The sequence below is a fragment of the Oncorhynchus masou genome, chromosome 29, assembly GCF_036934945.1.
Source record: "Oncorhynchus masou masou isolate Uvic2021 chromosome 29, UVic_Omas_1.1, whole genome shotgun sequence".
In the NCBI taxonomy this organism is placed as follows: Eukaryota; Metazoa; Chordata; class Actinopteri; order Salmoniformes; family Salmonidae; genus Oncorhynchus; species Oncorhynchus masou.
Window position 1 is genome coordinate 53,844,997 of NC_088240.1, and position 12,351 is coordinate 53,857,347.

At 45.0% G+C, this 12,351-nt stretch overlaps 1 protein-coding gene across 7 annotated transcripts in view; it reads right to left on the minus strand.

Moving 5' to 3' along the window:
• LOC135520005 (protein dopey-1-like) overlaps nt 1-12,351 on the minus strand; it is a 38,115-nt gene that overhangs the window by 20,428 nt on the left and 5,336 nt on the right. For 2 of the 7 annotated variants that reach the window (XR_010452334.1, XM_064945306.1), the window contains exons 8-18: nt 9,152-9,261; nt 8,225-8,339; nt 7,789-7,909; nt 7,583-7,702; nt 7,225-7,330; nt 6,745-6,774; nt 3,513-3,734; nt 1,302-1,797; nt 767-1,074; nt 272-424; nt 21-121 (exon numbers count right to left, since the gene is read on the minus strand). Coding sequence is in view for 6 of the 7 variants with exons in the window: in XM_064945306.1 (XP_064801378.1) it covers nt 21-121; nt 272-424; nt 767-1,074; nt 1,302-1,797; nt 3,513-3,734; nt 6,745-6,774; nt 7,225-7,330; nt 7,583-7,702; nt 7,789-7,909; nt 8,225-8,339; nt 9,152-9,261 (1,882 nt within the window). In the remaining variant the exon portion in view is untranslated. The remainder of the gene's footprint in view (nt 1-20; nt 122-271; nt 425-766; nt 1,075-1,301; nt 1,798-3,512; nt 3,735-6,744; nt 6,775-7,224; nt 7,331-7,582; nt 7,703-7,788; nt 7,910-8,224; nt 8,340-9,151; nt 9,262-12,351) is intronic. The other 5 variants (XM_064945310.1, XM_064945308.1, XM_064945307.1 and 2 more) reach the window with 5 other exon arrangements.

The following is a 12,351-nucleotide window of genomic DNA, read 5'->3' on the forward strand; positions in this document are numbered from 1 at the left end:
AATAGAGAGGCAAGGCCTACCTGTCAAAGGTACGGTTGAAAGGGGAAGACTTGGTGATGTTCAAGTCTCTGGTCAGATGCCAAAGCACAGAGAACTTCACATGGGCCTCGAGACGGATTTTCTGAGAAAACACACAGAAGTCTTAGATGACGTGTGTGGAACGCGTGTGTGTCGGAGCATATTCCTTCAGGCATACAGGACTCTTACAAGCATACCGTGAAGTTGTGCGTGTTCCTATGTGTCTGACTGCACATGTACTGGGCAGACCAACCTTGTCTCTGTGCATGAGCTGCTGGCTGATGACGTCCTCACAGGTGCTGGAGGAGGGCACCAGGTTGTGGAGCTGGTAGAAGAGCTCCACGCTGCGCTGGTGGTGCTGAGGGGCCCCCTCCCCCAACTGTCCCCACAGGATAAGGGCCACACTCTGGAGAGGTGAGGGGGAAGGAGGAGGGAGGTCGTGTTAGAGAGAGACCTAAAGCTTCCAAGATGTGTCATGGTGAGCAACGGAGAGATTTCTTAGGATAGGTTTATTACCATTTATCATGTTCAAAAATGTACTTAACATACGTTTCTACCATTTATCATGTTGAAAAACAGATTTATGAACACCAATTCTGACCATTTACCATGGTGAGCAATGACAAAGAGAAAGTTTCTTCCATTTATCATGCTGAGCTACATTCTGTGTCCTCTGTACTGAACCACCTCTAAGCATCTCAACCATATCAGATGCAAATAAGCCACAAATTTCCTCCCTGTGACTTACCTTGAAGAAGTCCGTCTTCTCTGCGATGTACTTCAGGATTCCCTGTGTGAGTGGTGGCCTGATCACCACAGCAACGCGGCCCTGGCTGGGGCTCATGGGCTGGGTGGAGTCGGGGTTGCCGCCGGCGATGCTGCCCTCGGCGGTGACCATGGCGACAGACTGGGTGAGGCCCACCAGGTCCATGACCAGGGAGATGGCCACGGCCTGGACGCTGAAGTCACTGGCCAGGCAGCAGGTGTCCATCAGGGTCTGCAGCCACACGGCAGGACACATCTGCTCGCTGTCTGGAGGAGAGAATAGAAACGATACTGTATTGAGAAAAGGGGAGAAGACATACAACAGTAAATAGCTGTAGTCCAGATGTGCTCATCTAACACAAAGAGAGATAATATGCTTAACATATGGAGAAGGGTATGGGATTATCATATCAAACTGGAATGTAGTTAACCGCTTCTCCAGCCGTAGTAAAAATCTGTTAATCTGCACAGAGCCGGTATTGTAACTAAAACGTGGTCAGACTGTCCGTCTGTCTTACCAGTCTGCTCCTTAGGCGGAGGCGTTGATTTGAGGTTGCCCTCGGCGATGTAGACGGGGAAGCTGGAGCACTCCAGGAAGAGCTGGCAGGCAGCAGTAAAAGCCGCCAGACACTCCCTTTGCCCCGGGACCTCAACCACGTCACGGCCGTTGTGCTGGGCACCGCCCTCTGGTTCCGCTCTCACCACATCGCTCCTCTCGCCCCCAGCTCCCTCTACCATCCCTGGGGTGATGTAAAGGGTGACCAGGCGGGAGAGGAAGTGCTGGAAGTGCTCCAGGCAGCACTGCATGACAGGCTTGTCCTGCGGCTTGTTCTGGGAGGCTGGGAGGGAGCTGCTGCAGCCCGTCTTGAGGGAAGGCTGAGTGGGTGCTGGTTCCTCAGAGGCCTGGTACTGGACAAAGTCTGTGAAGCCACTCTCGGAGGAGCGACTGCTGTTGGGGTTCTCCCCTATCTCAAACACATCGCCAGTGGGGAGCTCCAGAGTAGCGGGCAGGGGCTGGGGAGAGAGAGCAGGAAGAAGAGAGGAGAAAGGAGAAGAGAATCAAACACAGACAGTAACAATACATATCAGGAGTGGAAACAAAAGGCGACCATCTTAAAAAATCTGGAAAGCTGAAAACAGTACCCCTGTTTTAGGATGGCCAGCGGGGACCAAAGTGCATCAGGCCAAGATAAGAGTGCAGGTCTCTCAGGAGACTAGGAGGGAGAGCATTTCTAAGCACTCCCTGACAGACCCCCCTCCACCTTGGGCACCCACAGCAGACAGGGAAGTGCACAGCTGATGCCCCAAACTGAATGGACTCCTCTACTACACCCTACATAAAGCTCCCTCCCTGCATCATGCCAGCCAGCTTAGGACAGATCGACAGACAGCCCCAATCCCACATTGCCATGCCACAAGCAAGCCCCAGGGCATTCTCAGCATGCAGTGCAGCGGGCTGAGGCTACACATTCTGGCGCCAGGACTCAGATGGCAAACTAAGTCCTGTAAATGTCCCCAGGAGGGTAGCTGGAAAACAGGAAGAAGGGAGAGAGAGGGGGGGGATAGAACAGAAGGGAGGGAAGGAAGCCTTCCACACCAATGGAGCAGACAGACCCAAGGGGAAACCATCGGGTAGGCTGATCCTCCTCGGAGAGAAAGAGAGGCTCAGCTGTTTGTTAGTTGCCACTTGTGTGTGTCTCTATGTGCTCCCCTCCCCTGCACCTCTCCCAGGCCTCTACCTCCAGCCTAGGATTCTGTCAGCTTTTAGTCAAGCCTTACTGAGCACTGAAACACTACCAGACCGCCAGGTAACAGACAGGGGGGCGGAGAAAGTAGACTGATCCCAGCTTCTAACACCTCTGTCTGGGGAGAGAGGGAGCTACCCTCCAGTCCTGGAGCTGGGACCACCCAGCCAAATTGAGGGGGTAGAAGGGTGGGGGCCAGCTCAGGGACCAGGGGACACCATGAGGGCCTTGGATGGTTGTTTATGTTTTTGAGGGTGAGGGAAGCAGACCAAACTGAGGAGCCCTGCCGTGATGATTTTATTTGGCAGGAAGTGAAAGAAGTGACATGCGTGTACTATCAAAGGTAGTCAGCCATCAGCTTGGAACTGAAAGATGGACAAAGTTTTAATTTTCAAAGTGAGAATCAATGAACGTGGGTGTGTAAGGGGAAGCATGTTTGCTTTTGAACGTAATTTGGTTCCATTTCATCTCCGCTGGACAAAGACAAAAGGCAAAAACGATTTAACCTTCGCATGAATTTCACATACTGTTCAGAGATAAAAAAGGAACCGTTTCTTTTATGAGCAACCAAACGCTCAGAGACAATACGCTAAAGCAAACTGTGTTAAGGCAGGGAAGAACTAGGATGACAACAGGATGCTTTCAGACTTGGCAGAGGTCATGATTGAAGCTCATTCATCACCACCAAAAGCTTTACGGGATCAAATGGAACTGGGTTAAAACCGTAAATCAGGATAGACAGTTGGTTATGTCATGAAAAGGTAGGCAAAAGATTATCCTTATTACCTGGGAAATGTCTGCAGAAAATATTGATTCATAATAAATCTAAGCATCTATTTTACATACATTCTAAAATATGCATACAATAATTTAAAAAAAATCACAAATAAACAAAAGCTATAGAATATGCTCTGGCTGTAACAACCAAGGTTAATCTAACTCGTATAGGTGTCCCGGTCTGGGGCACCATCTCATACTTCTTACCCGCTTCTCCTCCTTAGCAGAGGCCGTGGAGGCGAGGGGGCCCGTGGGCAGGGACAGGGGGGACACCAAGGGGGGCTGCACCTTGCTGAGGATCTTGGAGCAGAGGCGCAGGCAGTGGGTGAGCTCCCCAAGGCCCAGGGCCGGGAGGTGAGAGGTCAGGGCAGAAACCATGCGCAGCAGCAGCTGGGGAAGGTGCTCCGTCTGGATCTCTATGTAGGTCTCCTGAAGGGAGGAGGAAGAGGAGGGTGAGAGGGCTCTGGAGAATAGGGGAGTCGCCACTCGCCTGGTGACTGGAGATGGAAATTGGATGCCTAGATTCATCTGGTACAATGCATCACATTACTTGATTTGTGTTTAAAACTTTAAATAGTCCCTGTCAAATAAATGTAATAAAATAAATAGGCAGCATCAAGTATGTCTGAGAAAGCTCTTGGAGATTGATGTAATTAAAATCCAATTCCGAATCTATATTAGATGTTTATTATTATTAGTTATCGGCACAACGCTGTGGTTAGCCTCTCGATTCTTTAAAATAAGTCCACACATTAGAGAAACAATCTGTGGTTGTTTCGGACCCCAGTACCACTTCCAATGAGTGAAAGGGGGACACCTAGTCAGTTGTATAACAGAACGCAAAAAAAAAACTAAAATGTGTCTGAATACTTAAGTCAATGAGATATATTTCTGTATTTCATTTTCAATAAATTTGCAACACATTCTATGAACATATTTTCACTTTGTCATTATGGGGTATTATGTGTAAATGGGTGAGAGAACATTTTTTTTAAATCCATTTTAAATTCAGGCTGTAAACAACAAAAATGTGGAATAAGTCCAGGGGTATAAATACTTTCTGAAGGCATGGTATATCCTTCCATCAAGACAAAAAAATGGAGGCAAGGCAAAAAAACTGGTACATTTCTTTCTTTTTATTGTTGTTGCCTGCTGCATCTCGGGCTCTGTAGTCGTCACGCTGTTTCTCTTTATAAGAATCCAACCGTTCTTACCTTTCTAACAGCACTAAGACATCATTACATTACATTTAAGTCATTTGGCAGACGCTCTTATCCAGAGCGACTTACAAATTGGGTGCTCAGGTGCTTGTAGGACTTAAAATGTATAGCGCCTTCAGAAGGTATTCACACCCCTTTTCCCACATTTTGTTGTGTTACAGCCTGCATTGAGATTGTGTCACTGGCTAGGACGAGGGAGGTCTTTTTGTTAATACAAATAAATGGAATATGGCTACGCACAGGCAAAATCCAAGAGGAAATCCTGGTGCAGTCTGCTTTTAGAAATGTTTACAAATTGGTTAAAAACTAAAAGCTGAAATATCTTGAGTCAATAAGTATTCAACCTACTTGTTATGGCAAGCTTAAATAAATGTAGGCATAAAAAACATGCTTAACAAGTCACATAAGTTGACTGGACTCACTGTGTGCAATAAGTGTTTAACATGCTTTTTAAACGACTACCCCATCTCTGTACAATCATCATACAATTATCTAAGGTCCCTCAGTCCAGCAGTGAATTTCATGCACAGATTCAACCACAAAGACCAGGGAGGCTTTCCAATGGTTTGTCCAGAAAATAAAAAAGTTGAAATTCAAATATCCCTTTGAGAATGGTGTCAGTTATTAATTTTACACTCACTACAAAGATACAGATGCTCTTTCCAAATCAGTTGCCAATGCCCAATGGTGATTTCAAAACAGTTAGAGTTTAATGGCTGTGATAGAGCCGCACTCAGTTATCTCCTAACACAAATCCAAAATACTAAAGCTTGTACAAAACATAAATATTCCAAAGCATGCATCCTGTTTTAAATAAGGGACTTGTAATACTGCAAGAAATGTGGCAAAGAAATTAACTTTTTGTCCTGAATACAAAGCGTTATGTTGGGGCAAATCCAACAAAACCCATCAGCGAGTACCACTCTTCATACTTCCAAGTATGGTAGAGGCTGCATCATGTTATGGACTAGTGAGTTTTTCTGGGGATAAAAATTAGCAGAAGGCGGGCACAGGCAAAATCCTTGAGGAAAACCTGGTTCAGTCTGCTTTCCAACGGACACTGGAAGACAAATTCACCTTTCAGCAGGACGATAACCTAAAACACAAGGCCAAATCTACACTGGAGTTGCTGACCAAGATAACATTGAATGTTCCTGAGAGGCCTAGTTACAGTTTTGACTTAAATCTGCTAGAAGATCTATGGCAAGACTTGAAAATGGCAGTCTAGCAATGATCATCAACCAAGTTGACAGAGCTTGAAGAATTTTTAAAAGAATAAGGTGCAAATATTGTACAATCCAGGTGTGCAAAGCTCTTGGACTTACCCAGAAAGACTCACAGCTATAGACACTGCCGAAGGTGATTCTAACAAGTATTGACTCAGGGAATCTAATCAAGATGTATTATTGTTTTATTTTCCATTAAAAAAATATATATTAGGCTTTGACATGATTATCTTGTGTTGACAGTTGACAAAAAATTACAACTAAATCGATTGTTTATCTCACTTTGTAAAAAAAAAAAAATGATTTGGAAAAAGTCAAGGGGTGGGAATACTTTCTGAAAGCATTGTATTTTATGAGGGTGGTACACAATATTACGCGTTGTTTTAGTAAAAGCCATCAGAGGCCGTCAAAGTTTACGAGGTTAGACCCTTTGAAAAATACAACCCCCACTAAAATATTTAATTATGATCAGGCTTCCTCAAATCATTGTCATCTTCCATTGTACCTTTTCCTTGAATATTGTAATGGGCATTTTCTTTACAAATGACTTGAACAAAAGTAATGCTAAAAGAAAAAAGAACAAATGGGCAAATGAAGAATAAACACACGTGAAATGTTCAAAAAGCCATAGGCTACTTAAAATATGTGAGCAATGGGAGCATATTATTCTGTGCATGCAGGACAATGACACACCAGGCTGAAATTTCATTTTCACAACATCTCCCACCAAACTATGAATATATATATAGTATATTCCCACAAAAAAAATCCCAATTCTATTGGTCTAGGTAGAAATTCCACCATATTCCCAATAATACAGGCCTATTTCACTCACTCTGGAGTACAATAACAATACTCAAAACAAGAAAAATAACAGAAATTCATATTTGGCTTTAGGAATGTTGCTGGGGTGTTGCTAAAATGTTATCCAAGCCATAGTAAACCAGGCAGGCGGGATGAAGGGTGAAGAAGCAGGAGACAGCCGTACTTTACCTGGCAGATTACCCTCATGCTTCGAGTAGGCTTCAAGGAGAGAGAGAGCAGATAGATTGAACAGACAGGAGCAAGCAGAGCATAGGCCAGAGGACACTGTGTGCAGAACATACCCACGCACAGAAACATCAGCACGCACACACACCCGCAAGCAATCACACACAGACACGCACAGTAGTACAGGTGTCAGGGGCTTTCCAACCTATTCTGAATGGAAATGAAGAGAAGCATTCTCTCTACTAGAAGATGCAATGACACAGAAGACAGGCAGATCTACAACCTGTTAATGCATTGCACGCACACACACACGCACGCACACAATAAGGGATTGCCATGAGCACTCACATTCAGAAACAGACCTATAACTAGTAAATATTATATTGTATGAGTGCTGATATTTCAATGGCTGTTGTTCTGTTTTGAGAGACTATAGTATGAGTGAGAAAGGAAGGCGGGGTGAGAAGTGTGTGTGTGTCTCACCAAGGACACAATGTCCAGTAGGAAGTCCACCAGCTGACAGAACTCCACCAATGAGAGCCCTGAGGACTCCGTGCTCCCAGCATTCCCTGGTCCATTTTCTGCCTTCCTGCAAGATGGACAGAGTGACCCTTTTACATCAAACTCAGCTCTCCCATTTACAAACACAAAACAGGATGGTGTTCATCCCGCAAAAAAAAAAAGAAAACGGGGTAAAACTTGTCCAATAAGAAATGCTTAAATTTATTGTCTGTTGAAAAAACATTTTGCTACGGTGTGGCCTAATGGTCACCGACTCGGGTTCTATCTCGCCATCTTACCACGTCAGCATACACACGTGGAGCAGCACATGCACACAGACCTGCAGCAGTCCTCCAACCAGCGAGCAATGTAGTCCCACATGTAGTACGGCTCAAAAGAGTTGAAGAGGAGATTGGCCGTTTTGATAAGCTCTGCAGTTTTCTTGTTCTCTCGCAGTTTGCTGAGGGAAACGATCAATGCGACCCTTAGCTTACAGTGGTTATTAAAAGCTTTGGCACACACACACACACACACACACACACACACCTGCTGAGATGAGCATGGTCCTTGCTGAACGGGTGGTGGTTCTGCAGGTCCAGCTCTGCTCGGCACTGTGTGTGTAATGTCCTGAACACCTCGATCAGAACGTCCTCCAGGATGGCTGGTCCTGGAACACACAGAATTACAAATCAGTCACTGATCATGTCCATTTACAAATGTATCTGGAACAGTCACAGGGAAAGAGGGTCATTAGGCACAAAATGGAAGGAAATGGACTGAAACTGACTACCTGGATTTGTCCAATAAGTGCTAATTTTAGTTGTCCGCTGTGAAATGTTTTGCTATGATGTTTCCTACTGAACACAGCCCAGTAGTGATATGTGGGTCACTATGACCAAAATGTTGTGTGTGTTCTATTCAGTGTGTAACAGTGACATGAATGATATGCGCTGCATTGATCTGATGTAGTAAGATACAGTACCGAGTTCAGGTTTGTCCAGCAGGCTGATGAGAATGCGGAAAGGCTTGAGGTCATGCATCAGGACGCTCTCCTCCTCCCCGCCTCGGGCCTTCCCTTGCAGGATCCCCACCATTGCCTGCACACACACACGGTCAAAACTTCTGGATCGAACCGCATTCAAAAAAAAAAAACAGAACGACCAAAGCAACTCCCGAGACAGACTGCAGAACATGGACTCAGCTGGTGAGCGATCTAGTTTCTGGTTGAGATTACATTTTTGGGTTAGGGCCGGAGGACATTTCCACAGCAAGTCTTCTTTTTGTTCTTCAGTGTGTGTGTGTTTCACACGCCTCGTCTAACACAGAAGTGGTTGGGGCCCAAGGAACAGGCGGTCCCCTGCAGTAGCCCCATTTCCCAGCGGGGGGAGACCCAACAAGTGTCCATGAACAGATGGCAGATGAACAAATTAAAGCCCTGGTCTGTCTGTCCCAACCACTGGAGTAACAGGACACATCACATGTAGGCCCACGCCGTCATAAGGGCCAATGCTGTTGGAGCGTGACACTGCACTACAAGGGGGAATAGGGGGGAATAGTGTGTGAGTGTGTGATCGTGGCCCAGGCATGGAGCAGAGTTTGGGAGAGCTTCAAAGGGAAGGCCCCTGGGATGAGGAGGGTGTGGAAGTAGGGGGCTATAGGCATTACAGGCAAACCCCTATGGGTGTGTGTGTGTGTGTAGGTGGGGGTGGGGGGTAGTTTAGAGATTGAAAGGGGGCACAGATGGGGAGCAGTAGGGGTCTGAATTTCACCTGCTGAAAAATGTAAGGCATTTACCTTGTTCCCTTTCAGAAGACCCACTCAAACTTTGAGGTCTTTGAAAATAATAATTTATGCAAATAACTGTGTGTGAGTGTGTAGGTGGGTGGGTTTGTGTGCGTTCAAGGCGTACCTGGACCAGCATGTCTTTGGAGTAGGTATTGAAATAGTGGGTAGCGTGGTCCTCAGGGTTGCTCTGTCGAGCGCTGCGAGGGCCTGTCCTCACACCATTGTTGTCAAAGCCTAGGAGTACAGTACACACACACACACACACACACACACACACAAGATGACGAAAGACGAGGGAGAAGAGGGTGGGGTGAGATTGTTTACTGAATGACTGGTAACTCAATCAAGCTTTTCTGAGTGTAAAAACATGAGCCCTGCTCAGCCAAGTAGACACTTACCAGCATTTTTTTTTTTTAATCCACAGCGAGTAAGACGCAAATAAGACAAAACAAAGTAGGGAAATAAGCACTGGGATATGACAACAAGACATGTTACTGCACAAGACCAGATGTTCATTCCAACATGTAAAGTCCAACAGCTCAACTATACGAAGTTGTACAGAACGCATGCAGTGGTATGTATGTGTGCATGTGCTTGTTTGTGCATGTGTACCAGGGTTCCCATTATGAAAATGTGGCGCCGGACTTTTGACCGGCAGCACTTTAATTTACCGGAAATATACTGGACCAATATGCATTGGGTGCGTAACCTGATTAGGGCTTCCACCCATGGTGATCAGAATGACATAAATCACATTTAGATGATGGTATTTCATATTAATTCATAATCACCCCAGACTTGACTGCCGTTGACCAGCACAAAAACTTCCTTTTAGCATTGAATAGCCCCCGCAATATGCTACTTTTCAGGGAGGTCAGGAACTAATATACTCAGTCAGTTAGGAAAACTAAGGCTAGCTTTTTCAAACAGAAATTTGCTTCCTGTAGCACTAATTCCAAAAGGTTTTGGGACACTAAAGTCCATGGAGAATAAGAGCACCTCCTCCCAGCTGCCCACTGCACTGAGGATAGGAAACACTGTCACCACCAATAAATCTACGATAATCGATAACTGCAATAAACCTACCCTGGCCAACATCTCAGCACCCCCTGCAGCAACTTGCCCCCCCCCGCGCTTCTTCTTCAACGAAATCCAGACAGCTGATGTTCTGAAAGAGCTGCAAAATCTGGTTCCCTACAAATCACCTGGGCTAGACAATCTGGACCCTCTTTTCTAAAATTATCTGCCAAAATTGTTGCTATTACTAGCCTATTCAACCTCTCTTTCGTATCGTCAGATCCCCAAAGATTGGAAAGCTGCAGCGCTCATCCCCCTCTTCAGCCATATCTTTCCTGCCCTGCCTTTCTAAAAATCCAAGTTAATAAACAGATCACCGACCATTTCGAATCCCACCGTACCTTCTCCACTATGTGTCTACGGAATTTCATAATTCCTATATGTATCATTAATTAAAATCACTGTCTGTTTTCTAAGAATTTGTAAGATTCTTATTTGCATAAAATAGACAGAGACCAGTCTTATCAAAATTAGATAGTATTTATTCTCGGAGCGCGCTGCCATAGAACCAAGAACAACCGTTTATAGACAAAATATGACATCATTGGTTATAGAATGAATCATCTCCTCCTCTCGACCAAGACAAAGCAGGTTCAAAAGTTTATTCCAACCCACTAGCGCACAATCTTGACATACACTCTGTCAATCACCGCATTGTTTCGGCCAAATCAAGAGTTGTGGCTTCTCAAATGACTGCCTCACCTGGTTCACCAACTACTTTTCAGATAGATTTCAGTGTGTGAAATTGGAGGGCCTGTTGTCTGGACCTCTAGCAGTCTCATATGGGGCTGCCACAGGTTCAATTCTCGGGGCGACTCTTTTCTCTGTATATATCAATGATGACACTCTTGCTGCTGGTGATTCTCTGATCCACCTCTACGCAGACGACACCATTCTGTATACATCTAGCCCTTCTTTGGACACTGTGCTAACAAACCTCCAAAAAGGATCCAACGCTATACAACACTCCTTCAGTGGCCTCCAACTGATTTTAAATACTAGTAAAACTAAGTGCATTCTCTTCACCAGATTGCTGCCTGCACCCTCCTGCCCTACTAGCATCACTACTCTGGACGGTTCTGACGTAGAATATGTGGATAACTACAAATACCTAGGTGTCTGGTTAGATTGTAAATTTTCCTTCCAGACTCACATTAAGCATCTCCAATCAAAAAATTACATTAGAATTGGCTTCCTATTTCGGAACAAAGCATCCTTCACTCATGCTGCCAAACATACTCTTGAAAAACTGACTATCCTACCGATCCTTGACTTCGGCGATGTCATCTACAAAATAGCCTCCAACACTCTACTCAGCAAACTGTATGTAGCCTATCACAGTACCATCCGCTTTGTCAAAGCCCCAAGTACTACCCACCACTGCGACCTGTATGCTCTCGTCGGCTGGCCCTCACCACATATGCGTTGCCAAACCCACTGCCTCCAGGTCGTCTATAAATCTTTGCTAGGTAAAGCCCCGCCGTATCTCAACTCACAGGTCACCATAGCAACACCCACCCGTAGCACGTGCTCCAGCAGGTATATTGCACTGATCACCCCCAAAGCCAAAACTTACTTTGTCCGCCTTTCCTTCCAGTTCTCTGCTGCCAAAGACTAGAACGAATTTCAAAAATCACTGAAGCTGGAGTCTTATATCTCCCTCTCTAACTTTAAGGATCAGATGTCAGAGCAGCTTACTGACCACTGTACCTCTACACAGCTAATCTGTAAATAGCACACCCAACTACCTCATCCCCATATTATTACTTGCACATCATCATCTGCACATCTATCCAGCATTCATGCTAAATTGTCATTATTTTCACCTCTAGGGCCTATTTATTGCCTACCTCCCTACTCTTCTATTGCCTACCTCCCACACTGTACATAGATTTTTCTACTATTTTTTTCTATTGTGTTATTGACCGTACGTTTGTTTGTGTAACTCTGTGTTGTTTTTGTCGCACTGCTTTGCTTTATCTTGGCCAGGTCGCAGTTGTAAATGAGAACTTGTTCTCAACTGGCCTACCTGGTTAAATTAAAAAGGTGAAATAAATACATTTTGTAATTTGTAAGTCGCTCTGGATAAGAGCGTCTGCTAAATGACTTAAATGTAAATGTACATTAAAAAAATAAAAAATAACATGCAAGACGAGGATGCAACAACATTCTTACCAAATTCTGATGTGCACTTTGAAGATGTTAGAATAATTGTTCATATTTACTTTTCCTCAGCAAACAAGGCGA